This window comes from Pseudorca crassidens, chromosome 11 (assembly GCF_039906515.1).
Source record: "Pseudorca crassidens isolate mPseCra1 chromosome 11, mPseCra1.hap1, whole genome shotgun sequence".
Taxonomy (NCBI): Eukaryota; Metazoa; Chordata; class Mammalia; order Artiodactyla; family Delphinidae; genus Pseudorca; species Pseudorca crassidens.
This window is the reverse complement of record NC_090306.1, coordinates 45,242,284-45,270,054: the sequence shown is the minus strand read 5'-3', so window position 1 is coordinate 45,270,054 and position 27,771 is coordinate 45,242,284. Positions and strand designations below refer to the sequence as shown.

At 48.7% G+C, this 27,771-nt stretch overlaps 1 protein-coding gene across 10 annotated transcripts in view; it reads right to left on the bottom strand.

The window, feature by feature from the left end:
- ACVR1B (activin A receptor type 1B) overlaps positions 1-27,584 on the bottom strand; it is a 41,866-nt gene extending 14,282 nt beyond the window's left edge. For 4 of the 10 annotated variants that reach the window (XR_010932408.1, XM_067696603.1, XM_067696602.1 and 1 more), the window contains exons 1-7: positions 27,440-27,584; positions 10,616-10,855; positions 9,536-9,784; positions 6,369-6,599; positions 3,626-3,793; positions 2,470-2,626; positions 1,017-1,141 (exon numbers count right to left, since the gene is read on the bottom strand). Coding sequence is in view for 9 of the 10 variants with exons in the window: in XM_067696603.1 (XP_067552704.1) it covers positions 1,017-1,141; positions 2,470-2,626; positions 3,626-3,793; positions 6,369-6,599; positions 9,536-9,784; positions 10,616-10,855; positions 27,440-27,530 (1,261 nt within the window). In the remaining variant the exon portion in view is untranslated. Of the gene's footprint in view, positions 1-1,016; positions 1,142-2,469; positions 2,627-3,625; positions 3,794-4,991; positions 5,115-6,368; positions 6,600-7,847; positions 8,159-9,535; positions 9,785-10,574; positions 10,856-12,984; positions 13,225-27,439 lie in introns of those variants that run through there. The other 6 variants (XM_067696607.1, XM_067696600.1, XM_067696601.1 and 3 more) reach the window with 6 other exon arrangements.
- Positions 27,585-27,771: the final 187 nt, after the last annotated feature.

Genomic DNA, 27,771 nt, shown 5'->3' with positions numbered 1-27,771 from the left:
GGAAAAAGGCAGTAAAATACAGAAAAGGGCTCTGCTGGAACACTCATCAGTTCTTTTTAATTAATTTAATTCACTTCCACTGACCTGGAATCTCTTACATCAAAGATAAATGGCTAAGGGCAGGGTTCTAGTGGTTCTTGAACTTGATCATGTGGCAGAATACTTAGAAGTCACCATAAAATTCTGATATACTAAGCCGATGATAAAAAATGTTTTCTGCTGGGCTTCCCTGGTGGCGCAGCGGTTGAGAGTCCGCCTGCTGATGCAGGGGACGTGGGTTCGTGCCCCGGTCCGGGAAGATCCCACATGCTGCGGAGCGGCTGGGCCCGTGAGCCATGGCCGCTGAGCCTGCGCGTCCGGAGCCTGTGCTCCGCAACGGGAGAGGCCACAACAGTGAGCGGAGTACCGCAAAAAAAAAAAAAAAAAAGTCTTCTGCTAAATCTGATACTACCTTTCATTGAGTTCTGACGTGGTTGAACACTTGCAAATGCCAAAGACTTAGGAGAAAATTGCATAAGAAAAGACTCATTGTGAGAAAATTTACACATTAGTAAGCTTTCTCCCACAAATTGAGAAATCACCACTATTATTTTATCAGTGAAACCCCACATTCCCCAGGAACGTGGCTTGAGAGCCAGTGTGTTAGAATACCCTGCCTCCTGTATAAAAGAGACCCCTGCATTAGTCCTGTGCTATTCCTACCCAGGGCTTTCCCAACCTCGAAAGACCAAGAAAGACAATGTGTTACCAAAAAAACCCCCCAAAAGCCCAAATGAGTCCCCGGAACGGTCACCACTACATAAAACACTATTCAACAAGTTGGTCCAAAGAGTAAACACACTCTTGTCCCTGCGGCTCCCCGGTCCCCTCCCTCCTCTTGGATGAGAACTCTAAGTATGATGGGTGCTGGCGCCAGGCATCTGACAGGCCGTTAGGAGAAAGAAGGCAGGACAACTCTAGCCCCTCAGGACTCTGGACTGCGAGGGAGGAGCCAGAGAAGGCAGGAAGAAAGGTACCTCCAGAGTTGCATCTTCGAGCAATCTCCCAGTACACGAGCCCAAGGGCGTAGATATCAGCACACTTAAAGGAGTCGAAGTGCTTCATGTTGATGGTTTCATCAAGTACTTCGGGGGCCATGTATCTGCAAGAGCAAAGGAAACGTGATCACGCATAGAAAATGATGACTTCTTTCTCGACTCAAAGTACTGATTCAAGGGCCCCCTGAATGTGGGACAGAATCACCCCAAGACAGCCCCTTGGGGAGGAGGAAGTGATGGATTCTTATTATTGCAAACTCCCATGCTTTGGATTCGAATCTAAACACCTTAGCAAGGTTTGGTAATACTAGCCTACTCTTATTTCTACCTCTATTTTTTAACCGCCAAGATTTATTTTAAGCGTGTTTTGATTTCTTGGCAGAGGTATGTGTACTGTAGGCCACAGAGCAGGAACAGTACATAATATCTGGTTGCTACTGGGGGCTTGGACTTTATTCAGTGCAGCCAATAATGGGTTGAGCTTAAATTTCAGTCTGAACTTCTTTTGTTATCTTACCCGTGCAGGTAAGTGAGAATTAGTCCTAGGTAGTCATCAGAGTCCCACTCAGTTAGTTCATGAGTACTGCTTGAGCCACTCCCCACTGCCCACAGAAGGCCAATCAGCTCACCTCAGGCCTCACACTTTGGGGCCTGGGTGGCTGCAATCATTCAGGTCAAAAGGAAGGGGAAAAAAAGCAGCAGCACAATTAGTGAAATTCACTGATACTCAGCAGAGAAACAGCCCTCCTCTTCCATCCTATGAAAAGTTGCATTTCCAGCTCGTGAAGTCGACCTGGAGTCACAGTCAATCTGTTCCTTATTTCCTTTGTTTTTGGCCATGCCATGCGGCCTGTGGGATCTTAGTTCCCCATCCAGGGATTGAACCCAGGCCCTCGGCAGTGAGTGCTCGGAGTCTTAACCATTAGGCCAGGGTACGCCACGTTCCTTATTTCTTATGTCACTTCTCTGTGACGCGGGGAGGAGGCCCATAATCCTTACGCGGGGCCCTCATCTCCAGCCTGGACTACCTCTGCTCTAGCTTGGCAAACCTGCTCTCTACACCCTAAGCAAAGCATGCTCCCTGCCTCCTGTGGGGTCCTGCCCAGGCCACCCCTTCAGACTGCAACATTTTCCCTCTCCCCCAGCCAAGCCTGGTGCCTATCTCCCTTCTAAATCTTGCTCCAGGTTCTCTTTCTCCATGGCCTCCCCTGCCCAATGCACCAGCACCTATGGGTATAGGGTCCTCCGGAGCTGTGCCGCTCGCACTTGTATCTGTGCGATGCAACCTGTGTGGCTTTCCAGTGTGGGGAGCGGGTGTTCAATTCAACCGCCAGCTGTCAGAGTAAGGACCACACTGCCTTCTCCCACGCAGTTGGGCAAGGGCTACTCAGTACCAGTGTCGGGCAAGCGCGAAGGCCCAGGGCCTTCCTACCGTTTGGTTCCCACCCTCTGGTTGGGGGCAATGTCAATGGTGTCCGTGACTGCATCGTGACGGACAGCCAGGCCCAGGTCTGCAATGGCACACATGCCATTTTTCTTCACCAAGATGTTCTTTGACTTTAAGTCTCGATGAGCAATTCCAGGCTTCCCTAGCAGAGAAAAAACAAACAAACAAACCAGGGATCTTTAAAGACAGACAGTACAAGTGTTAAAAGCATAGTCTCTGCAGCCAGACGTATGGGTTCGAGTCCTCGTTTTGCTCCCCACTAACCCAGTAACCCTGGAAATGCAACTTCACCTGTCTATGCATTGGTCTTCTCATCCATAAAATGAGACTAAACCCCAGTACTGACTCCAGGGGAATGTTGTAAGGATTAAATGTACTGTATTAACTTAGGTAAGTCAAGAGCTTAGAAGGGCATGCGTATGAGCTAATATTGCTATATTAATACTACTCCTGCTCGCCTTCCCCGAACTAATAAGCTCCTGTACAGAACTGCTGAGGACTTCAGAGAGAAGCTGCTGCGCTAGCTACGTTCTGAGAACCAAACGGGGGAGGTAAGGACTGCTACTTGCCCTGAAGAGCCCAGCAACAGGGTCAAACTTTCGTGGCTGGTTTTCTGTCACGGGCAGCAAGAGCTGCTGCCCGGTCGACCAGGCACGAAGGAGCAATGTGCCGCCTGCCAATCCCAGGAGCTCCCAAAGAGCTGATGTCAGGCCACAAGCAGGGGTGCCCGCGGTCGCCTTCCTCCAGGAGGGCCCTCCTAGTTTAGCAGAGCCCAGTGTCGAACCCATCAAGCTGACCCACCGATGAGGGTGTGAACCTGCTAAACTGACGCTCGGCACAGCAGCTCCTTCGATTTTCTCAGTCCCCTCCTCTACCAGTGATCCGTGGGCATCTGAGATGACCACTCAGTCAACGGCAGCCTCCCAACCGACAGCCACGCCAGTCCATCGGGGACAAACCACCCACACTTCCGTCAGGAGTCCCCCGAGGAGCTCTGAAGGCAGAGGCACCTCTTGTTCTCGCTGGAGTGAGGCCAAGCTCCTCTCGCTTAGACCAGACCCCAGGCCCTGAGGCCCAGATCCCGCATCCTCTGGGAGAAGGGGTTCTGGGAGCTCGGTGGGGATGGGACAGGCCCACTCACCTTGGGTGCCCACAATCTCCATGTGCAGGTGTGCCAGACCGCTCGCGGCAGACAAGGCCAGCTTGATCATCCCCTCGATGGTCACCGTGTACCGGTTTAGATAGTCAAACAGGGAGCCGTGCTCGTGATAGTCGGAGACGAGCCACAGCTGTGTCCAGGTGCCGTTATCTGCAGAGAGCCACAGAGCAGGTCCAGAAAAGGCACAACTACCAGCAAAAAGGTCAAGGTAGGAAAGGAAGAGTCTGTGTGCAAGCCCCAGTTAGACCCCTGTACTCCCCGCTCCCCGCCCCTACACCTCCTGAGGCCCCTCTGTGCCCGTCTCATCCACCACCGTCCACAGCTTTAGGCTCCAGGAAGGACAGAACAGTCTTTCTTTCTTAGACCCGCTCCCTTACTTCTCGTAGGCAGGATTCTGAACCGCACGCACCCTGATTACACCCAAATTTGAAATGCGAGGCACCCCGAGGAGGAAGCACATGCTTAGGCAAAGTAACAGGATCATCTGTTTCTTCTGCAACACTGCTTCTGATCCTGACGAGACCCGCTCATCAAAACCATGACTGGCCGCACCCACCCCCGCCAAGGAGGAAGGCTTCGCAGGCCCTCCTCTGTGCTCCAAGACCCTGCGAGCACAGCCCAGCCCGAGCACCAGGCTCATCTGCAGCGGGTCCTTGAAGTCCACTGCTCTTACCAGGCCATGAGCTCTCTGTGAGGGGAGGAAAGAGCTCCTTTGCGTATTATTGTGTTCCAGGCCAAAAATGCTTTTCAACGCATGAAGAGCACACTTACAAGTATTCCAGAGAGGAATCTTATCATCTCATCCTCAGAAGAGCAATGGGAGGTGGCGAGCACACACTTTCCTACTAGGGGAGAGGGGTATGCAGTGTACAGCGGGAAGGAGGAGTGGGAAGAAGGGAGGGAGAAAAAGAAAAACCAAAAGCTGGTAGTCTAATTAGCTTGTGCTGCTGTCAGTAAGAAGACTGGGAAATTGGATCGAGATCGCCCAAATTCCAAGCTGGCCCTAGCTCCAGGACGCTATACTATCCGTATCATGTTAAACAGGCAACAACAAAGGAATCCGAACTTCCTCCTCCCCTGGCCCTCGCGTGGGTTTCAACAGCCAGATCCTACTCACACAAGCTGCCAGAATCAATACAGGCAGTGGCTCCTGGAAGAGCACCAGCCTGTTTCCCTGATTACGAACGAGCGGTCCACCAAACACACCCCTTTACACTCAACTAGCCCTGACATCTTGAGGACCCTGCCCATGAGTTAGAAGGGAAGACATCTTCTGACCCTCTAAAATATATGTTGGATTTAAATGAATAATCAAAAGGTAATGCTGTTTTACAAAGGCACAGCTTACTCAGAGGGAGTAAGGAATTCTCTCTTCCCCTTCCTCCCTTGCGTGAGAGGTCAAGGCTCTTCAGCCTGGGGGCAGCTGAGGCCACTACAAACCGCCACGGCAACGTGAGGAATGAGCGCCCTGCTGTTGTTTTAGGAAGGAAAAACAAACACTTAGCATCTTCCGTAGCCTCTGCCAGCACCAACTTCTAAAAATTACTGGACCACGGAGCAAACTGTGTCCTGACCGCCGGAGACACTCTTCTAAAATGCAAATGCCTTCACCCACGGTCTTTCTGACTTCAAGTGCGCTACCTGCCCAGGTGTCGGCTGTCCCCTCTTCCTGGGCACTGTAAGGTCAGGGACTGTGTCTTGTTCTTATATGTGATGATTCCAGGACCAGACAGCAGCCAGTGAATATTACCGAATAAATGAATGCAATTTCGATTACTACCCACTCTCTATAATAAAATACAATCCTCTCAAAAAGGCCCTTCCTAATCTGGCCTCTGCCACCTCTCCACCCATGTCTTTGGCTGGAACATCCCAAGTTACCTGCAGGTTCCCAAAGACACTTCCCCTTTGCACATGTGTCTGGAGTGCTCTTTTCATTCGTTTTTCTTTCTGACCAACTCCCTGCCACCTTCGCCTCAATCAAGCTCAGGTGTGATATCTGTGATCCCCATCTCACCCCCAATTTGCGCTCACCAGAACAGCTGTTGTTTGATTACTTCCTATAAACAATCATTAGTTTGTCTCTTTGCTAGTCAGCGAGGTCCTTAAAAATGAGCACATGCCTGGGCACACGAGAGAGACTCAAAAACTACAGCAAAATCAGCAGAGAGAGGGAGGAGGAAATAAGGAACCTCAGGTACAAGCGGACCAAAAGCTGAGCTTGGAGGCCACGGGGGAGCACCCGGGGGGAGGCAGGCTGTGTCTCTGCTGCACCCGCTCCACTGCAATAGTGTGTATGATGCTGGTCTGTCACTCAGTGTGGATCGCATGCCATTCCAGGGCCAGCCTTTCCTGGCAGGGGTTGAAGCCACCCTTCTTCGTTCCAACCGGAATGAAGGTAAATTTACTGGAGCCCCTGCAGGGACTACCCTAGGGGTGGGTTTGGGAGTATCACAGAAGGGAAAGTGAGCAGGTAGGATGAGGGTTTACTTATCTGCTTAATAACTGCTTATTTACTTGCTTAATAACCTGGATTTCTGTACAAGCTTTTCATAGAAGAGAAGTTTGAAAACCATCGCCTTACTCAGATCCCCTTGCTATGGGTAATAACTATAAAGGCAAACAAAACTGTGCTGTCCCACAACCGTTCAGTTTCCACAGTCACTCCTCCATCTGGGACTACTGTTGGCTTTGGGACACCCCGTATCCAAACCCAGCCCTTTACCTTTATTGTCAGCAGCAATAAACCCAAGGATGTTCTCATGGCGCAGCATGACTGTCTGGTATATCTCTGCTTCCCGGAACCAAGACCGCTCTTCACGAGAAGAGAATATTTTCACAGCCACGTCACCACCCCTCCAGCGGCCGCGCCACACTTCTCCAAACCGGCCCTTGCCAATAATCTCCTGTAAAACGATGGTTCGGGCCACTGTGCGCTGGACAAAAAGGGGTAACCCTACGGACCAAAGAATGGAAAGAAAGCAGACATTTGTGCATTTGCTGAACTTTGCAACGCCCACTCTCACTGCCACACTGGAAAAGCCCTTATCACAGTGCCTCCGTTCTACACTGGTCCAATGACCACGGAGCTCGGCTGCCCCTACAACCGTCCAGGTAATCCTCCGGAAGTCTAAGCTGTGCAGCGCTGACAGTGAGTGAGCGAGGACGGGGCAATGTATACGATTAGCTCCCCCTCATCTAAGCGATTTCTCCTCCCAGTTAGTACGGACGGACGACAGATCTGAATGTAAATGTCTGACCGGATTTACTAACTCTTCAGCCAGCCTCCGGGGGGCCAATCCACCTACAGCTGCTTTATGTGGAAGAGGAAAGCGGAGGTTTGAGTGCTGGGGGCCGCCTCTGCTGCTCCACTCATTGGCCACTGGAGGGCAGTGCTGCGTGGCCCATGAGAGCCGACGTGTGGTCAGGGCCCACCAGGTTCCCACCTCTCTCCAGGGAGATCAAAGTTCTGCTCACTGGGAGCTCCACATGCAGGACGGGGGTGGGGGGCTACCCAGGCTTATTCTAAGATTACATTTACTGCCTTTATAGGACTCGTTTATCGCCTCATTTGACCCATGCAGTAAGTGTCTCCCTGTCTCTCCAATCACCCCCACCATCGTGACCCTTAACTCTCTCCCTCTCCCTGACCAAACAAATAACGTGTCGTTAACCCCTAAGTTGTGTACTGTATGTTTAATACTATGCAGGAGGCACCTGCATAAATGATCTCATTTCCTCACAACCACCTATACGGTAGGTGGTGTTATTATGCCCATTTTACAAATGAGAAAACTAAGCATCAAAAGGGAAGGTTAAGTAACTCATTCGAATTCCTACAAGCTGTAAATGGCAAAGCATCTAAGACCGACTCTAAGGTTTATGCTTTTAACTCCCACAGTACAGAGCCACCAAATGCTTCCCAATGCAGCCCCCTCCTCTCCAGGTCCCCCCTCGCTGGCCCTTGTCCCGGCCCTCCTTTGAAAGATTTCCAGTGGGCCTCTGCGCCTCCCAGCTCACCCGCCTTGCCCTGCCCTCCCCAACAGGGGGCGTAAAGCACAGCAGCCCGAGGCTTTCCCACCCTGGCCTGGGGACGGCGTGCTGGCCTCTTGACCATTCCCTAAACACCCAGTGAGCGTTCATGCCTTTCTGTCCTTTTGCTCAAGGGTTTTCCCTTGGCCTGGAATGTTCCCTGCCCTCTTACCACTCTCAAAACGTCCGACTCGTGACCCCTTTAGACACGACCTCCTCTGTGAGACCCTTCTCCACAATCTCTTCTCTCCCATCCTGGCTCGGCCTCTTTCTCATTTTGTTTGCCCTGTATCACCCAGAGGGTATTCAACGCATACTTGTTAGTGTGAACTGAACGTCACACAAACAGCAATGACTGGGCTTCCCTGGTGGCGCAGTGGTTGGGAGTCCGCCTGCCGATGCAGGGGACGCGGGTTCGTGCCCCGGTCCAGGAAGATCCCACATGCCGCGGAGCGGCTGGGCCCGTGAGCCATGGCTGCTGAGCCTGCGCGTCCGGAGCCTGTGCTCCGCAACGGGAGAGGCCTCAACAGTGAGAGGCCCGCGTACCGCCAAAAAAAAAAAAAAAAAAAAAAAAACAGCAAGGACTTAGTACTTTAAGTCCACAGAATTAAAACCCCAGCACCTTGGAAACTTTGCATATTCTGAATTAAGAATGGACTAAACCATCCAGAGAGGAACAGTTATTAACCATTTTACTCCAGATGACCGGGCAACTGCCCTGGACCTGCCCTAACCTCAGCTAATCCTGATCTTACAAAAGACTCCAGAAACCCCGAGCAACCCTCCTCCAGCAGCAAGTCAGGTCACAGAGTCAGTCAGTTCTAACCACTGCCCTACCCTCCTTCAGCAAAGAACAAGCCATATATTTTCTCTCTTCCAAAAATATGCAGCTTTTAAATATATCCATCATCTTGGCACTCTCTACTGCAGAGCTTAATAAAGGCAAAACCACAGAAACTCAGGAGATGTCAGAGCTCAAAGTATTCCTGTGCTCAAGAAGGGATGTCTGGCCATGACTGATGGCGGCATAATTTCCCTACAGAAGAGCCTTGTCACATGGCGAGAAAACATACATAAACACGCACAAAGCTCTCACAGATATGATCCTGTCTGTCTTAGTTAGAATGGCAACAGTGACCTTTGTGGATGATTTTTTTCTATAGGAAGAGAATACCACCGTCACTAAAATAATCGTCTGTCTTCACAAAAAGACTCTTTTGCAGTCATAGCCACATCTACTAGCTAGCTGAGCTCTACCCTGAGACTGAGACAACCCAACTCTCTTTACCCTAAATTCTAGTCTCAAGTCAAGGTCCACCTAAGAAAGGCTTGGTCGCTCACAGGCAGCTCTGCAAGTGGTGCTGACGCCATGCTGGAGGCCCCAGCTGCCTTTATTTCAACCGCCACCAAAAACCCTTGGGCAACTGGCACAAGTCAACGACTCACCCAAGCCGGGCTCTCGGCTCTACTCGGTGTCCTTAAACTCCCCCTGCGGTCGCGCGCAGATCAATGATTAGCTGCCACCACCTCACAGGAACCCGGCACACTCCTGTTTCTCAAAAGGGGCCCTGAAACTGAGTACTCCACTGCTCAGGTGGAACCAGGTGAATTTTAATAGCTGTACGGTTACAAGACTTGGAGAGGCAGGGATCCTGGAATGGAGAGCTTTGCACCTGACCTTTGGAATTCCAGAGAATGAAAGATTTTCTGTGAACCCCATTATCTTATCTTATTACGTGTCAGACTCCCAAAGAAGGAGAATTATGAACGCAAATGGCCAGCCTTCTTCCTGAACACTCCATCCTGCTGGGAGGCAGTGATGGAGGCCAACAGCAGACACGAGGCCTGAAGAAGCGGTACCTGAGCCAGACCCCGACGTGGAGAGGTCGTAGACGAGATCCTGGAGCGTCTTGTCCTTGGAGAGACACATCTCACACGAGGGGTCCTCCACGTCCAGCCTCTGGCGGTTGTGATAGACGCGCTGATGATAGTTAATGACAAGGAAAACAATGATGATGATGAGAAACAGGAGGAACACTGGGCCGGCAATAATGCCCACCAGCTCCACAGGGCCCCACATGGAGGGGTGCTCAGGCTCCTTGAGGTGACCTGGGTCAGGTGAGAGAGGAGAGGGAAAGAACAGAGTAAAAATGAGGGAACGCCATGGCCTCATTTTTCCCCGGCTCCTCCCTCCAGGTGGAAACGCCCTTTTCCTCTCCCTGTGTTCAAGGTGCCCTTGATCTCTCTGGTCTTACTGGGCTCCGTATCTGCCTGGATGCTCTCAGATACAAACCACTCTAGTTAAGGTACCCTTTGCAACAGTCAAACCCACAACCCGCTCTGTAATTTCACAGCATGTCATGGTGCTCTTCCCACCTCCACGCCCCAGGCACGTGCCATGTTCTGCTCCCCCACTTGTGACGGCCTCCTGAAGCTCGGCCTGGTCTCTCTCTTCCTCCTCTCGCCTCCCCAGTCATACCTCCTAAGTGGCGGACCTGCGAAGGCTGGTGTCTAACACTCCTCAGCCTTGATGGCCGTCCTTTCCAGCTCTAGCTCCTCTTCCCATTTTGCCATCACCATCACGCCAGAAGCTTCCTTCAGATGGCTTAGGGGCCGCCTCCTTCGGGATCAGCCCCAGGCCCTCCCGTGGGGACCCCTGCCTGGCCCTTCCACATCTCACCAGCCGCCCATGGCTGCTCAGCCACGACCCAAGTCGCAGCTTTCACCTCTGCGGCTCACTCGACAATCTGTTTCCCCCATCCTCGGAGCTACAGACCGGACCTGGGAGGAATGCCATCCCATGTCACCTCCGGGAGCATCAAAAAGGCACCTTTACCTATCCTCCAACAAAGGGGTGGGAGCACAGTAGAGAAGGATGAAAATGACAGGGGTGCCCTACCTCCACGATGAGCCAATAGTCCAACAAGGGTGTCCACTCACCGCTGGGCACCCTCAGGTCGATCTTGTTGCAGAAGTCAGTGTAGCAGCAGTGCGTGTTGCGCAGGTCCTCGGAGCTCAGGCAGTAGAAGGGCTTCCCGGCGGGGACCAGCTCCACTTTGGGGATGCAGGTGCGCACATGGTGCTCCATCCCGTCCAGGTTGAAAATGGAAACCATGCAGGCCCCATCTGTCTCACACGTGTAGTTGGCCTGTAAGCAGCTGGTGCACGCACAGAGCAGAGCTGCGGGACATTTGGGAGCGGACACTGACATCAATGGCGAGGTCTTATCCCAGGTCCTTTTCCAGACTTAGAATACAATCCCCCAGCATACTTGATGTTCCAAAATAAGGCGCTTTTATAGAGATGGGGCCAGAAAGGTGACATCGTCAGTGGGGGCCCAACCTTTGCACCTGTTTATTCTGCTCACAACAAGGCTTTCTGGGTCCCACCATTGTCCTCTAAGTGCTCTAGTTTATGCCTACAAGAAACAGAGAAACTGCCTTTTTAACTTTTAGACTTTGACTTATTTAAAAAAATTGTTTTGTGGCTAGGAAAGCCTGAGGATGGGAGGAAGGCACCTTCCCTTGGGAGACTAGAGGACCCCTCTCCCCACGCACTCCAGCTGACACCACCCGGGCTCCCTGGAGTCATCATCAACCCCATCTCCTTTCTCTGCACCAGGAACGCCCACAGTTTCCTGAATGCAGTGTGCGTGCTCTCACACATGCTTTTGCTGCAATGCTTCTTTTCCTAGCTAATGCTTACAAGTTCTTTAAGATTCAGCTTAAACGTCACTTCCTTTGAAAAGCTTCCCGACTAGTCCAACAACCTCCTCCATCCTTTAGTCCCCAGCAGGTGCCCCTCTCAAGAGGGGGCAAAAAGAACACCCTCCAAAGAAGATAATATTAGTGCCTACCTCATACAGTCACTGTGAGGATTAAATGAGCTAACGTACAGAAAGTGCTCAATAAATCTAACCCATTCGGAAAGACAACTGATATCACTTTATTTTTTTATTTATTATTTTTTTAAAAATTTATTTATTTATTTTTGGCTGCATTGGGTCTTCGTTGCTGTGCGCGGGCTTTCTCTAGTTGTGGCAAGCGGGGGCTACTCTTTGTTGCGGTGTGCAGGCTTCTCATTGCGGTGGCTTCTCTTGTTGAGGAGCACGGGCTCTAGAGCGCAGGCTCAGTAGTTGTGGTTCGCGGGCTCTAGAGCGCAGGCTCAGTAGTTGTGGTGCACGGGTCTAGTTGCTCTGCAGCATGTGGGATCTTCCCACACCACGGCTTGAACCCGTGTCCCCTGCATTGGCAGGTGGATTCTTAACCACTGTGCCACCAGGGAAGCCCTGGATATCTTTTAAAAGCACTATATATATATATATATATATATATATATGTATAAATTTTTTTTTCTTTCAAATAGGTAGTGCACACAATCATCTCTGGAACTAGTGAGTTTGGCTGGGTGTGTATTATCCGTAAGTGTGCACTGTTGACAGGAAATTACTGTAAATGAATTTGGTGCCTCTGAAAGCCAGCTCGGCAGCCCTGGAATCTGAAATCCTTTATTTATCCGTCTAACAAGAATAGCACAGACAGCAGCCGTTGGTTCTCCCCAGCACTGTCTCCCATGAGCCTAACCCAGCCCTGACCCCTTGGGATGGGCAGGAGGGTGGCTTGAGCCACTAGGATACTGAGGTTGGGACTCACAGTGCTGAACAAAGCATTCACCCAGCGGGGATGCAGGTGGCAGGGCCCACCCGAGGCCCCGACTGGACACTAAGCCAATACTATCTGGATCCCAAGAGGGAACATATTCAAACTATGGCCCCTGGAGAAGAGACATTTATGACCAGTCCCGTGAAAAACCAGCCTGTCGTAACTCACCCCTTTCGGCTGTAAACAGTCTATCTTTGTCTCTTCCTCTAAAACACTGGAAGGCATCTCCTGGCTTTTCAAGTCCAAAGACAGATTCCAAATATCTCAGGGTCCAGCCCCCTCCTTCCCCAGGCTTTCTGTAAGTGACACGATCCTTGCCATCCCCAGCGAGGAAACAAAGCAGGGCGAGCACAGACAGGTAAGTGGACAGTGTGGATCTCCACTGCACCGCCTGTGGGATTTTTCTCACCGCGTCTGATCAGAACCCTTTCTTCTGGGAGAAATTCCAAAACACGCAGCTACCTGCTGAAGGGCTCGGGTAGTGTTCTATTTTAAAGGCAGGAAGTTTAAAGCAGGTACCCTTTAGACTAGGATCCCAAACATAAAAGGAATTTTAAAAGTAAACTCCTCCTAAATTTCCTTCTTCTTGCTAACTGAAGTTTACTTCTGCGACTCTGAGAACACTCAGCCCAAACCTCTTTGACTCACCCTGGAGTCCTGACTACTCATCCACGAGCGCAAACGCCCATTCCTCTTGGTGTCAATGGGGACATTCAGGCACAAAAGGGGTCCCCGTGGCGCGCACACCTCTCAGTACACGCGCCCCGACGTCCGGCGATGAGAACAGCCTCAGGTCTATTTTGGGAAGCAAGAAGGGAAAGCGAACAACTCCCAGAGGGCTATTCTGAGCACAGTGGGACACGCGGGCCAGACCCGCAGCCGCCTTTGGAAAAGCAGCTCACTTCAGAGTCCGTCAATTAGCAGGCAGGGAACCAGAGCCTCTGCTCCCAGACACGCACTCTCCTTTCCTTGGTTCGTGGCCTCTTTCACAGTGATTCATTCTGGAGAACGAGCACACCCACACGTGGCTCATTATTTTTGGGAAGTACTTAAACAATCTTGGTGTAAGACAGGAAAGAACAAAAGTGGTGAAATCTATGCTAGACGGGACGAAGGACGGAACTGGGAGCAGGGCCATGCGGCTTTGTGATAAGGGATTGGGCAATAAGCCCCTGACTCTATCTGGGCTTCGGCCGCCCAGCCAGAAAATACCATTTATGTTACAGAGATGGTATGAAGATCAGCCCACATCTGCTAAGTGCCGTGGGTACGCTGAGAAGACTGCTCACATCTGTGTACATCTCTGCTTTTACAGAGTGAGAAGTCTGAAAAAGCTATTTTTGCAATAACCATCACTACTGCCCACACCCCTGCAGAGGTTTCAGTTACTCTCACTAGAGCCACAGCAGAGCATCATGGCAGGAACAGGCCACACAGACCCAGTGCTCAAATACCAGCTCTAGTGTTAGTCACATGGCCTTGAGCAAGTTAGTAACCTTCCTGCACCCCAGCTGCCTAATCTGTAAAGTGGGACTGTTAATTAGTTCACAGGACTATGTAAGAATTACATGAAATAAGAGATTTAAAAAGTGCTCAGCAAATAGATGCTCAATGAATTTTAATCCCTCCCTTCAATGTAAAACTCAAGTAAACACATCCATGTACAATGTGTCTCTCTAACCACTAATTAGGAAGTGACAGCAAGACCACAGCAAGGAACTGCTGTTTGAGTCTCAGCTCTGCCAGTAACTGGTCGCGTGGTTTTGGGCAATTCATTTAACCTTCCTGAACCTCATTTTCCTCACCATTAACCAGAAAGAAGGGGTTGAACCAGATGACCTCTAAAATCCTCCACTTGAAATCTGAATCTAGCTTGTTTTTAAATTCACATTGTCTGGATCACTGATTCAACACTGGGAAGTTCTGCTTTAATTCCATATACCTTTTCCTGAACTTTATAAAGACAGACTAGTCTTTAAACTGTCTTCTGTTAATATTCATTTTTCATTGAAACAAAGTAAGTGACAATAAGATTACAAAACATCTGAATTTACTAAAACTCCACTAGTACACTACATCACAAACCTAACTGTGATTTCTTTGAAAAGTTAAATCTGGACTAATGATAACAGCCCTTTATAATCTGTTTCATAGTGACTCATCAAGTGAAATCCGCCTACTACACATGTGTACATAAACAACACATACCTAAAACTCCCAGTGTTCCATCACCAAAGAGTTACGTAGTAGAAACAACACAATTAGGAAAGCCGATGGCAGAAGAGTAACAAAATCATTCTACAGAAAAGCAATTAAAAAGTGGTCAGAGTGAAATTCTCACTAGCACAGCATTTTGTTACTAACAAGCGAGTCAAACCTGAACTAAAGACATTTTGCCAGGATTTGAACATGGTGCCAAAGTATGATTAGGAGGCGGTCTGTGGTAGGATGCCAAAGCAAATTTGATTCGTGAGACAGGATGTGTTTGGAGGAAGGCTGACAAGTCCCGACCTGGGCAGACTCTGTCTCACTGCATGTCATGTAGGCACTAACACACGGGGCCTGAGCAAAGGCACCCCCACCGCAGGCCCCTCTCTCCTGCCCACGGCATACTCTAGGAGGATACAGTAAGGCTGTTGCTCACTGGAAATTCCCAAGAACCACCATCCAGGACGAAACTCACAGCCACTCAATCCACATCACCGGGGGACAGGATGTGGGAGGAGCAGGGTGGGGGCACCGACCTCAAAAGGTAAGAGGCATGCTGCAAAACACCCACCTTTGTGCTGGTAGATGAAGGTCCACGAATGTTTTAAAGCTACAGTTTCTATGATTTTTAGCTTATGTATATGCTCCTTGGGGATGGTAAGTTTCATCAATTTAGCGTGGAACAGGGTCCCATTTAGGGACACTAAACCTGCCTCTTCCAAGCTTCACTGGGCAACCTTCTAGTTCTACAGGAGCTTAAATGTGGTGCCCAAATAGCCCGTGCCACCCTTCCTCTTCATGATTTTACAACTTGATCATAAGCTGCCTCTGAGCCCTCATCTTACCAGATGACAGCATCCATCAGGCAGGCCAAACTGATAAGAACAGCCTATTACAACCCATGATTATTTTAATTATTCTTCCATGGACCCTATCCAAACTCCCTACAGCTTACTTGGGATAGAACAAAGACCACAATTCTACACAACTCTGTGATCCTGAATAGCCAAGATGATCTTGGGAGGAAAAAAAAAGAGAAAGAGGACAAAGTTGGAGGGCTCACACATCCTGATTTAAAACTTACTACAAAGCTACAGTTATCAAAACAGTATGCTACTCCCCGAAGTACAGACTATAAATCAATGGAATAGAATTGAGAGTCCAGAAACAAATCTATACATCTATCATCAACTGATTTTCCACAAGAGTGTCTACAACATTTTGGGGGTGGCAAGACTAGTCTTCAACAAACGGTGCTGGACAACCAGAAATCCACATGCAAAAGAATAAAGTTGGACCGTTACTTCACACCATATACAAAAATTAACTCAAAGTAAGTCAAAGACCTAAATATAAGAGCTAAAACTTATATTCGAAAACTTCTAAAACTTTTAAAATGAAAGTAGGGGCATATCTTCATGACCTTGGATTTGACAACAGCCTCCTAGATATCACACCCAAAACGCAAGCAACAGAAGAAAAACAGAGGGATTGGCCTTCACCAAATTAAAAAATTTTTGTGTCTCAAAGGACAGTATCAAAAGAGTGAAGAAAAGAGAACTTACAGAATGGGAGAAAAGATTTGCAAATCATGTATCTAGTAATGGTCTTGCACCCAAAATATGTAAAGAACTCTTAAAACTAAACAACAGGGCTTCCCTCATGGCGCAGTGGTTAAGAATCTGCCTGCCAACGCAGGGGACATGGGTTTGAGCCCTGGTCCGGGAAGATCCCACATGCGGCAGAGCAACTAAGCCTGTGCACCACAACTACTGAGCCTGCACTCTAGAGCCGGCAAGCCACAACTACTGAGCCCTCGTGCCACAACTACTGAGCCCTCATGCCACAACTACTGAAGCCCACGCACCTAGAGCCTGTGCTCCGCAACAAGAGAAGCCACCACAATGAGAAGCTCATGCACCGCAAGGAAGAGTAGCCCCCGCTCGCCAAAACTAGAGAAAGCCCGCATGCAGCAACAAAGACCCAACGCAGCCAAAAATAAATAAATAAATTTATATTAAAAAAACCCTCAACAACGACAAAAAATAATTTTAAAACAGGCAAAGGACCTGAACAGACATTTCTCCAAAGATATACAAATGACCAAAAAGTACATGAAAAGATGTTCAACATCATCTCAAATGCAAATGAATTTCAAATTCAAATGTAAATCAAAACCACTTCACACCCACTAGGAAGGCCATAAGAAAGTGTTGGTGCAGACTCAGAGGAAACTGGGACCCTATACACTGACAATAGGATCATAACCCGGTGCAGCCACTATAGAAAGCAGTTTGATGGTTCCTCGGTAAGTTAAACATCGAATTACCACGTAACCCAGCAATTCCACTCCCAGGTGTATATCCAGAAGATTGAAAACAAGTGTTTAAACGAAAACTTGTACTCGAATGTTCATAACAGCACTATTCACAACCGTCAAAAGGTGGAAACCCCAATGTCCACCAAACATAGAAAGGATAAACAAAATGTGGTATATTCATATGATGGAGTATTACCCAGCTATAAAGGGGAATAAACTACTGATATTCACTACACTGTGGATGAACTCTGAAACATTATGTTAATTGAAAGAAGCCACATACTGTATGGGCCCATTTATATTAAATATCCAGAAAGCATTATTAGTGGTTGTTAGGGGCTTGGGGGAGAAGATGGGGAATGCTGGCTTAATGGGTTACTGGGTTTCCTTCAGGGTAAAGAAAAAGTTCTGGAACTAGGGAGTGGTGATGGTCTGTGTACCATTATGAAGGTACTTAACACCACTGAATTATACACTTTAAAATGGTTAAAAATGGTTATATGTGTTCTACCGCAATTTTTAAAATACCATAAATCTCTGTAAGACAGTATGTATAATATAATCTCAATTACAAAACAATAACAACAAAAACCTAACACGAGCATACCAAAAACAATGGAGGTACAGTGTCCTTCCCAAGTCCCAGGAACCTGTAAACTCCTAAAGGAGGGAACCAGTGTCCTTCTCTGCTTCATTTTCTCACTGGTATCCAGCACAGTGATCAGCAAATAGCGCCATGATTAATAAGTCTCATTCAACAGATCTCAGCCTAGCAATCTGAGAGGGAAGGGGCTCTGCCAGAGTGGACATGCTTTTATCCATTTTATACACCTGTCTACATTTTCATTTTTGAAAGAGTTTTACTGCTTTAAGAAGACAGAAAGAAAAAAGAAAGGGCTTCCCTGGTGGCGCAGTGCTTAAGAATCCGCCTGCCAATGCAGGGGACACGGGTTCAAGCCCTGGTCCGGGAAGTTCCCACATGCTGCGGAGCAACGAAGCCCATGCTCCACAACTACTGAGCCTGTGCTCTAGAGCCCGCGAGCCACAACTACTGAAGCCCGCGAGCCTAGAGCCCGTGCTCCGCAACAAGAGAAGCCACCGCGATGAGAAGCCCGCGCACCACAACGAAGAGTAGCCCCCGTTCGTTGCAAACAGAGAAAGCCCGCGTGCAGCAACGAAGACCCAATGCAGCTAAATATAAAAATAAATAAATTTTTTAAAAAAAGAAAGAAAAAAGTTGTTCAGTAACTACTGATTTAGACAACTGCCAAAATGTTTATGAAAATCTTGAATCGGGTTTAAAAATGGAGGTGTCTGGCACTAAACTATCACAAAGTAGAGGTAATGTTTGTTTCTCCAGGGGGTGGGGGGTTGGGGAGAAGACAGCGGGTGAGGCTGCAGAACTGACACAGTACCAGGCAGAAAAGTCCTGCTGCATTAAAATACAGCAATCAGATGCTATTGCTAACAAAGAATCAAGTTGCATTTCCAGCCTTCACAATCATCAGAATTAGATTGTAAAACTACACTAAAATAAAACAAAACAAAAACTCTTAAGCACCCAAGAGCCATGATAAAGTCAAATTTTACATGTGTAGTTGGTGGTATCGAAAACATCCAAAAAGTATACTGGTAAAAAGCACTTATGAAAAAAATGTAACTGACTTAATAAAGGAAGCTATTTGTATGACGAGGGGGAAAAACGCACAGATTTAACAATAAGACATTTGATAAGCTTGGTGTTTAATTTCAATCTGGGAAAAGGTCTCAGAGTGGGTTTTGCATAAGAGAAAGGTGTTTGAAAAGCCAGCTCCACACTATATCTATTCTACAAACTGCCTTTCTGACATTCTACTTGGAGACAAACCCAACCCCAGAGAGCTGTTTAAACAAGTCACCCTTAAGCCTCAGGTCTAGAGAATGAAAGCTTTGTTCTCACTCAAAAAAGACGTTTGATGTTTATGCTAAGGAGACCTGTCACTGCGACTTAACTTATGGCTGACTGTAAATGCCTGAACACCTAGCAAGGGCCCACCTGCTGCCCAGGAGAGCGTCAAGGTAAAGCTGGAAGGAGTGGCATCACTATGACAGAGCACGTCCGGTGTTCCTGGGACCTAAATGTCCAGACTCGGCTGTCACATTCAGGCTGCCTACTAGTAACCTGGTATTTCTCCTTTACTGACACGTTTATATTGACAGGTACAACCATTCTGTTTTCTTTCTTTGCTGTACTTAAGCAGACACGCTCGTGGCCCGTCAGAGCAGGGGAGGGTACTTATCAGTGGCAGTCCTCTTTGCTTCCTGACCTACTTACTATACTATGGATGTGTGGAGAGGCCACAGGGTACATCACAGTTTTGAGGGAGAAGAGGGATAGGAATGACTGTTTCAGGCAACTGGGACAATGAAGGAGAAAACAAAATCAGCCAGGACGGAGAATAAAACTAAAGAGGCTGAGATCCAGTTCATCTGGCTGGAATAAAATGGGCAGGTGGTAGAATAAACAGAGGAGAATAAACAGAGATGCAAGAGGTGAGGTAGGAAGTGTGATTAGGATGTTCCAAGTAACTCACAAGTGTTTGCAGCATTCTGAGAGACTGGGATAAAAACTGTACATACAGGAGACAATAAAATTACAGCAGGACAGAACTAGAATTATTTACCTAGGATTTTGCTGAGAGGATGGAAAAGAGATGAATGAATTCAATTAAATTATTAAGTACTTAAAATACACAAGGCTCTGTGATAGGACGAAGACATATAAAGAAAAATAAGGTAGCTCCTAGCATCAATTTTTATGGGGTAGAGAAGCGAGAGTGGGAGAAGCAGAAAGCTATAAACCAGTGTGAACCTCTATACCACTGATATGGATGAAAGAGAAAAGCAGAGAGGATGGAGTCACTGGCTGGGGGATAGGAGGAAGACAAAGTGGGTCCCACATTGGAGGATGGCTGGATTTGGACTAGGCTAAGAAGAGAAGGCCAAGACCAAGAAAAGCACAAGGCATGTTAGGTCCAAAGTAAACAGATGTGACAACAATGCCATGGTTCCAGTCAGAGACAAGGGCAGTAAGGGAGACTAGGCCAGACTGCGTGGACTGTGATGCCAGGCTAAGGGGTCTGGAGTTGATCCTGGAGGCCACATAAAAGTGACACAGAAGGTGCACTTGCCAAAGTTAGATCCAGTGGTAGGAAGGATGACAAGGGAGAGACAGGAGGCAGGGACTGGTTAGAAAGCTACCTTAACAGTCATTACAGTGCCTAGTAGAGTACAGGATTCAGAGCACGTGCTTTGGAGTCAGACAGACTTCAGGCCCACTGCTTAACCTCTCTATGTCCCAGTTTTCTCATCCGTAAAATGGGGATGAGAGTGCCTCAGAGAATAGTTGTACAGAGTACGCGATGTAGCACAAAGGCTCCGTGTAACACTTGAGTAGATGGTAAACATTCAGGAGATCAGAGGCTTTTATCACTACTGTCATCCTAGTGAATGAGAAGGGTCAGAGCTCTTTGTGGTTTTATGGTTCTTCTAACAAGCAGAAGTCAATTTGTGTGTAAACGTCTCAATGGCAAGGACAGAGTCGTTCCTCAGTATTCCTCTCAACATTAAGCTTGGCCCTGCCTATTAGGAATGAACGTTGACTGAATGTGATTCAAGCTTATCTACTACAAGCGTAGAATGTAATGTCTACAAACATACACCAAGACAATATGCAGAGATTTGGGGTAAGGCAGGTTCAACACAAATACTTATTTAAAAAAAATATCCTTCAATTCACAGATTCCTCAACTCAAAACATCAAAACCATCTAAAAAGTTTATCTCCAAAGCACTCACAATCTCCTCTCTCCTCCAAACACTCACAGGTATCTAGGAAAAGGTAACAGGCAGTAGGTGAAAGCCACAGGTGGTCAAAGGACTTCTTTCCACATGCAAGGTCCATCCATGGGGTGACAGGGTACCAGGTCTCAAGGCGCCTCAAGCCTGTCTTGGGAGAGTCCTGTTGTTTCCCTCTCCTGTTTTCCTTCTCCTCACATCACCATCTGACTCACCACACACACATTTTTAAAAACAACACCTATTTACTATTTCACAGTTTCTGTAGGTCAGAAGTCCAGGCACAGCATGACTGATGTCAGCTGGGCCTGCATTCTCATCTGGGGCTGGGACCTCTCTCAAACTCACTCGTTGCTGCCGAACTCTAATGCCCTGTGGAAGAAGGACTGAAGCCCCCGTTTCCCTCCTCGCTGATGGCCAGGGACCACTCAGCTCCTGAAGTCAGCCTGCAGTTCCTGCTCACGTGGCTCCCATGGGCAGTTCATACATGGATGTTTACTTTCTTCCAAGCCAGCTGGAGCATCTCTGCCTTCCTCTTCTGCAATCAGCTGAGAAAATGCTCTGCTTTCAAAGGGCTAGCTTGATTAGGTCAGGCCCACCACGACAGCCTGCCTATCTGGAGGCGCACTGATTTAATCCCGTCACAACACAGTTGACCCTTGAACAACTCAGGGGTTAGGGGCACTGACCACCATGGAGTCAAAAACCCAAGTATAACATAACAATCATCCCTCTGGATCTGTGGTTCCGCACCCACGGATTCAACCAGCCTTGGACCGTACAGTACTCTAGTCTGTATTTACTGAAAGAAATCCAAGTATAGGTAGACCCATGCAGTTCACAGCCACGTTGCTCAAGGGTCAACTGTACCACCTGCATTCATGCGTGACTGAGTAACTGCGAAAAGGTGTGTATATACCTAAGGCTAGGAAACTTGAGGAGAGGAGAGCAGCGGGGGGACTGTGGTAGACAGAATCACCTTGTATTTTATTTCTTTATTGTCCATTTCACCAGCCAGAAGGTACACTTCACCAAGGAAAGCATTTGTCTCCTTTTGTTTACTGTTGTATCCCTGCACCTACAGCAGTGCCAGGTATATGGTAGGTGCTCAAGGGTTAAAGGAACCCTTAGATCACCGTAGCAGTATTCGATATACGTATATATATACCTGTTTAGTTTATTCACAGGCTGGAAACGGGACTCCTAACTGTATACATTAAACTTTTGGTTCAGTGAAACCATTCAGGAATCCTGGGAATTCCACATGATATAATTTTCTCTCTGCCACAATCATTGTATGGCTTTTAACAAGATACAGTTGATTCTCGTTATTCATGGATTCGTATCTGTGAATCTGCCCACTTGCTAAAATTTATTTAGAACCCCCAAATCAATACTCTCAGTGCTTTCATGGTCATTTGCAGACATGCTCAGAGTGGTGAAAACTTTGAGTCACCCAATGCACACGTTCCCACTGAGGCTGAACAAGGCAATGCTCTGGCTTCTTGTTTCAGCTCATGCTGTTAACATGTGTCCTTCTCATGGTATGTTCAGTGCCAGGCTTTTTGTGTTTTTTCTTGGTGATTTCACTGTTTAAAACAGCCCCCAAGAGCAGTAGCTTAGTGTTCTGAAGCTCGAGAAGACAGTGACGTGCCTTACGAGAAAGAAAATACATATACTGACTAAGCTTCATTCAGGCACGCATTACAGTGCTCTTGGCCCTGAGTTCAATGTTATTGAGTCAACAATGTAAATTAAATGAGGTGTCTTTAAACAGAAACACGAACAACACAAGGTTATGTACCAATCAGCTGATGAAAACGTGTGACCAGCAGCTGCAGGGAACTAACCCTGTGTCTCCCCCAGGAGCAGTGGTCCAGTATTTGCGAATCCTGTGTTCAAGTGGGCCTCACAGAACACAGTTACGGCAAATAACACGACCTGACTGGATTAGTCCCATTTTACAGATGAAACAGTGAAGCGGACAGGGATGTGACGTGGCAGCCCCCCGCGCACTCCAGCACACCATCCTGCTTTATTTCCTTCACAGCCCTCATGACTGATAACTGTGTTTACTCATTTATTTTCGGTCTGAGCCACTGCAATAGTCAGTTCCATGAGAGTTCGGGATTCTTGTCCACCTTGTTCCCTGTTACCTCCTCATGCCAAGAACCATTCCAGGCACATACCCAACCGAATGAATAAAGAAACCTCCTGTATGTAATTGTGTAAATATTAGGGGGATTGATTCTTTAAAGGGAAAGGCAGTTACTTTCATTGTGTTAAATTCAAAATATTTAGCGAGACAAATGCAGGCTTCAGACTAAGTGGAGAGAGAAGAAAACCCGAAAAGAACACCAGAGCTGCCTGAAGTGGCGCTGTCTCAGACACCCGTGGGCAGGTACGACTGCTGGGGGTGGCAGCTGCACAGCTGCACCAAGCTCCCGAGACCTACAGAGGAAGAAGAAAGCTACACTCTGGAACGGTATTTATCCGCGACGGAAAAGCCAGCAAAGCAGAGAGAACAGGCAAGAGCAGAGACGCTGCCTCCAGGCCCAGCCGCAGGTTGAACCACGTGTGAGAGAAGCTGAGGAGAGCAAAACCCGAGAGCTGGACTCGAACCTGGCCGTGATGCCGCCCCTGCAGAGTGACAGAAACGTAGCCGAGACTGCCGGGGACTGGCGGCTCCGGAGCCGATTCCCTTCAAAGGTTTGGACACTCCTAGGCCAGGCGGAACTGATGGGCTCCGGAGGCCCGCAGCACTTCCAGCATCGGGGGGAACTGATGAGCAAAAGGACTCCAGGATTTTCTTCTTGTGAATACAGAGAGGAAAATGAGGTAAGACCCTCTTACATCAACCCTACTGTAACAGACAAATAGCACAAGAACTCGAGACAAAGAGGCGGGATTCCAGAATTAATGTTCACGGCTGCTCTGAGCAAAAACTGAACAGTAAACAATAAGGATTTCAAAATTAAAACAAAAGAGCCACTCCAGTATTCTAATTTAACCTTCAAAAATAAAGAAGATCTCAAGCACCATGGACTGAGAATTCCATTCCACCTCAACACCCCGCACTCCTGAGTTATTATGAGAACAGACTGCGAGGCAATTCAACTCGTGCTCCGAAATGCAACAAGCAGCTTCAGCAGGCCATGCTGGAAGAGGCAGCGCCTCATCATCACCTCCTGATTCATATTCTGGTAGCAAGGTTACAATTAGCTCACCGGTGGAGAATACACCTATTTATAACACAGTAGTCCACCTGAAAGACACAATCATCTAAAAAGGTTTTTAGACAAAAATGAAGCACAGCTTCTTCCTGTACTGACTGCAGATTCCCAAGGTCCTTTCAGATGAAGTCCTCAGTCTAACCTTCCTGTGTTCACAGGCACCATTCTGGCCACCTCTCAGCCTCCATGTTCTTATGTAACATTTACATAGTGCCATAAACATACCCGGAGTTGCGTAAGAATTAAAACGTTGCCAAACCAATAAAGCCTAAAGCAGGTCACTCCCTCCAGACTGCCTTTGATTAGCAAAGGTATGCTGCCCGGCCTAAGATGTAAGGGCCTGTCAAGAGACAGAAATTAACTTGAGGAAATCTGAAACGGGTCCACAGAAATGCACAAAGAAGAAGAAATTAACCACACTGTGACATATGATGCTTCTATCAATCCCAAGAATTACTCTGCCCCATAAGATAAAAAGTAACCCAACATTGCCTGGTCTCTGAAGTCAGAAACTGTGTCTAAAAATACCTCCCAGCCAACTGGCTATCAGTAAGTCAGTCTCGCAAATGTCCCAATAAGAGCGGCACAGACTAGTTCCTTACTTTACAGAGGCAAAACTGAGGCAGTCACAGAAAGGTTAAGTGCCTCATTCAAGGACAACCTGTAAGGGAGCAAAGTTCAGGGGCTGGAAACCAGCCTCCTCCCTCCATCTGGCTCTAACCTTTAACCAGAGTAGCCATTTTATTGTTTTAATCACATCTGTTCCCGGAGCTCTTAACAAAACTAATCTGAGATTCTCTTTTTCTCTATGAGAGTTCACTTTCACCGTAGTTCGAATTCATGTCCACTCAACAAAATTACAAGACTTGGCCTGAAATTAAATTTTTAGTTTACTCACAGAAATTAAAAATATTCCTATCAGAACCTCAAATGTCTCCCTTGTTGCTTTTGTCTTAAGAAATAAATATCACGCTCTCCTGCTACTAATTCAATTTTACGTTTTCAAGTACTAATGTGAAAATTCCAAGGCAGGCCTTAAAACATGGCCCACCTATCAAATGATGCTGTTTATAACCTGGAACTCATGCTTCTTATCACTGGCCTTTTACTAAGTCGACATTAGTTCACTACTTAACGCAGACACCGACCCCTTGCTGCCCTCATGTCCTGTCCAAGTACCAGGCATCAGGGCTGGCTGGTTCTGCCATTCCTCCAGCCCGCCTCGAGGATCACAACAGAGGAAGTGCAGGGGAGGACAGCAATCAACTTCTTGTTATCCCACAGCCTCTATTTTCCCAGAACTGATGTCTTACTTGAAGCCTTTTGCAACAGTGGTCTCTGTAGCATGCACTATTGGCAACTAGATGTGTCCCGGAAAAAACTGTAGTGTCTGGCCAAATTTAAAGGCCTTCGAGAATGCTTGCTGGACACACAACCTTATTTCCAATTTACCAAAAAAAGAAAGCAACTTCCTATTATGCCCACCCATCCTCACGCCAACAACATCCATTTCAGGAAGGTTACAGAAAATGAACTCTGCCCCATTCAGAACCAGCTGTATTATCAATTAAACATTCAAGGCTCACAACAAGAAATATCCCACCAGACACTACACCAACCAACAGGGACACGGCTGTTAAAAATCTTGGATATATTAGGAACAGGATAAAAATTCCTATGGAAGGAATTTAAAGATTTATTCATCACATGTAAAATAACAAACCTGAAGGCTGAGTCTCCTTACTTACTACCCTACTAGAGAAATAACGTCGTGTTACACACTCCAAGAACATGGCCCATAATAAGGCCCAGTAAACAACATTCATGAAAACCATTAATTTACCACCAATGTCAGACTGTGTACATACACCTTCACCATGTCTATAGAAGACCCCACGACACATTACCTATGCCACAGAGCGGCGAAGACCCAGGAACACGCATGAGGCGCCTTAGCAGAAGCATTAGCCTGTGAACAAAGACCCCACCGCACAGGCTGCACCACTGGGAACAAATATCAAGGCTGGAGGTAATGAACTTGTTTTTGAGACTCCAAAGTAGGATGAGGTCTTTTGTTGATTGTCTGGTTTACGAAGGAAGCCAGAACCCACCTAAGAACCATTCTTTTTAGTGGAGAGAAGAGAGCCACAGGACATACATTTGATCTCCCACTGCTGGAAGGTTAGGGGCTGCTGAGAAGTCAAAGCAGCAGGCTTTGTACATCAGGAGCCGATACAGACCTGGATCAGCTCTCCCAGATCTATCTGTGGGTCAATAATCAGTTCAATATAACTGCCAAGCATAACCTTCATCTGCTACCCCAATGCCAACACGCATTTGAGACGACACCCTTAAGTTAAATATTTTAGGGTTTCATCTGCTCTCCTCAAGCCCCCCAAGCCTCACAAACAAGACACCCAGCTGAGTGTCCCACAGAAAGGGGCTACCTCTGCAGCGGGAAGGGTGCGGGTGCTACCAGGGAGCAGAAGCCTGTGGGGTTTGGAAGGTAAGGGGTGTGTGAGGTGGGGGAGTGTGTAGGGAAGGGGCTGTGCTGGAAGGTAAATAAATCCTGCCCAAGGGCCGGGAGCCGCTCCAGTGCTGGGGTCTTTAAATGATCTTGGGGGTGGGAGGCAGGTTCTAGGATGTCACCTGAAAGGCATCCACAAAGTGACGAAGTGAATGGGCCCCCTGGGGTAGGGTGGGAGAGGCGAGGTGAAAAGCAAATACACCTAGATGCAGATTAACTGTTCTGGAACTAGGTTTCCTAGGGTTCGAGAGATTCCAAAGCCAAGCTCCCAAAACGTTTAGGGCCCTGTTGGTCCCATTGCCTCCACAGAGCTTCCGCGGGGCATGTGTATTGGAGGGGTGGGGGGGCTGGCCCCACTCAACTCAAGGGACTGCGCGAAGGGGAAATGTGACTCGCTTTCCCAGAACATTAGAGAGGAAGGATAAGGAGGGGAAGAGGCACCCCGAGCGCAGGAGCTCAAGGAAAGGTTTGAGACCCCTTCCCCTTTCATCTGAGGTGCGCAAGGACCCTCAACATGAGGATACCTCGGAGAGGCAAAGACCCCATCGCCCGAGCCCCACAATATTGGCGGGAGAAAATGCGCCCCCCAAGGAGCATCTGGAGAGAGGGAATGAAGACCACCGCCCCTGGACATACTGAGGGGCAGAAACGTGGACCTCCAAATATTGGGGAAGGAAGCCCGCACTCCCCTCTATGGAACATGGGGGTGCTGGGAGCGCGACCCCCGAGAGCTCCCCGAATCCAGTTTCGCCGGGAAGAGGGATCGGGTCCCCAGGGGCCCGGTGTGAGCTCGGTCCCGGCTGGACGGCCGCGCCTCGGGGGTCGGGGAAAGCCGACTGGGGGTCACCGCGACTCCCCCGCGCCCCCCGCCCGGCCATATTGAGTGCGTGGGGAGGGGGCGCGCTGTAGCCAGGGGCCGCTGCGCGAGGCCTCGCCCTCGCCCGGCCCTCTCCATCCTGGCCCCCGCCCCGGGACTCACCCTGGATCCCCCGCGGCCCGGACCCGCCGCTGCCGGCCAGCAGGAGAACAACAAGGAGGAAGAAGGAGGAGGCTCCGGCCGACTCCGCCATAGTAACCACCACGGCCGCCGCCGCCGCCGCCGCCGCCGCCGCCGCCGCCGCCGCCGCCGCCGCCGCCGCCGCCGCAGCCCAGCAGCGCCCAGCGCGCGCGCGCGCGCCCCCGGCGCCTCCCCTCCTCCCGCGGCCCGGCTCCCGCCTCCCTCTTCTCCGCCCGGCGCCGGCACGTGCACTCCCGGCGGAGCCGGCGCCGCGGCCGCCGCGCGCGCCCCCGAAGGGCGGGGCCGGGTGCGCG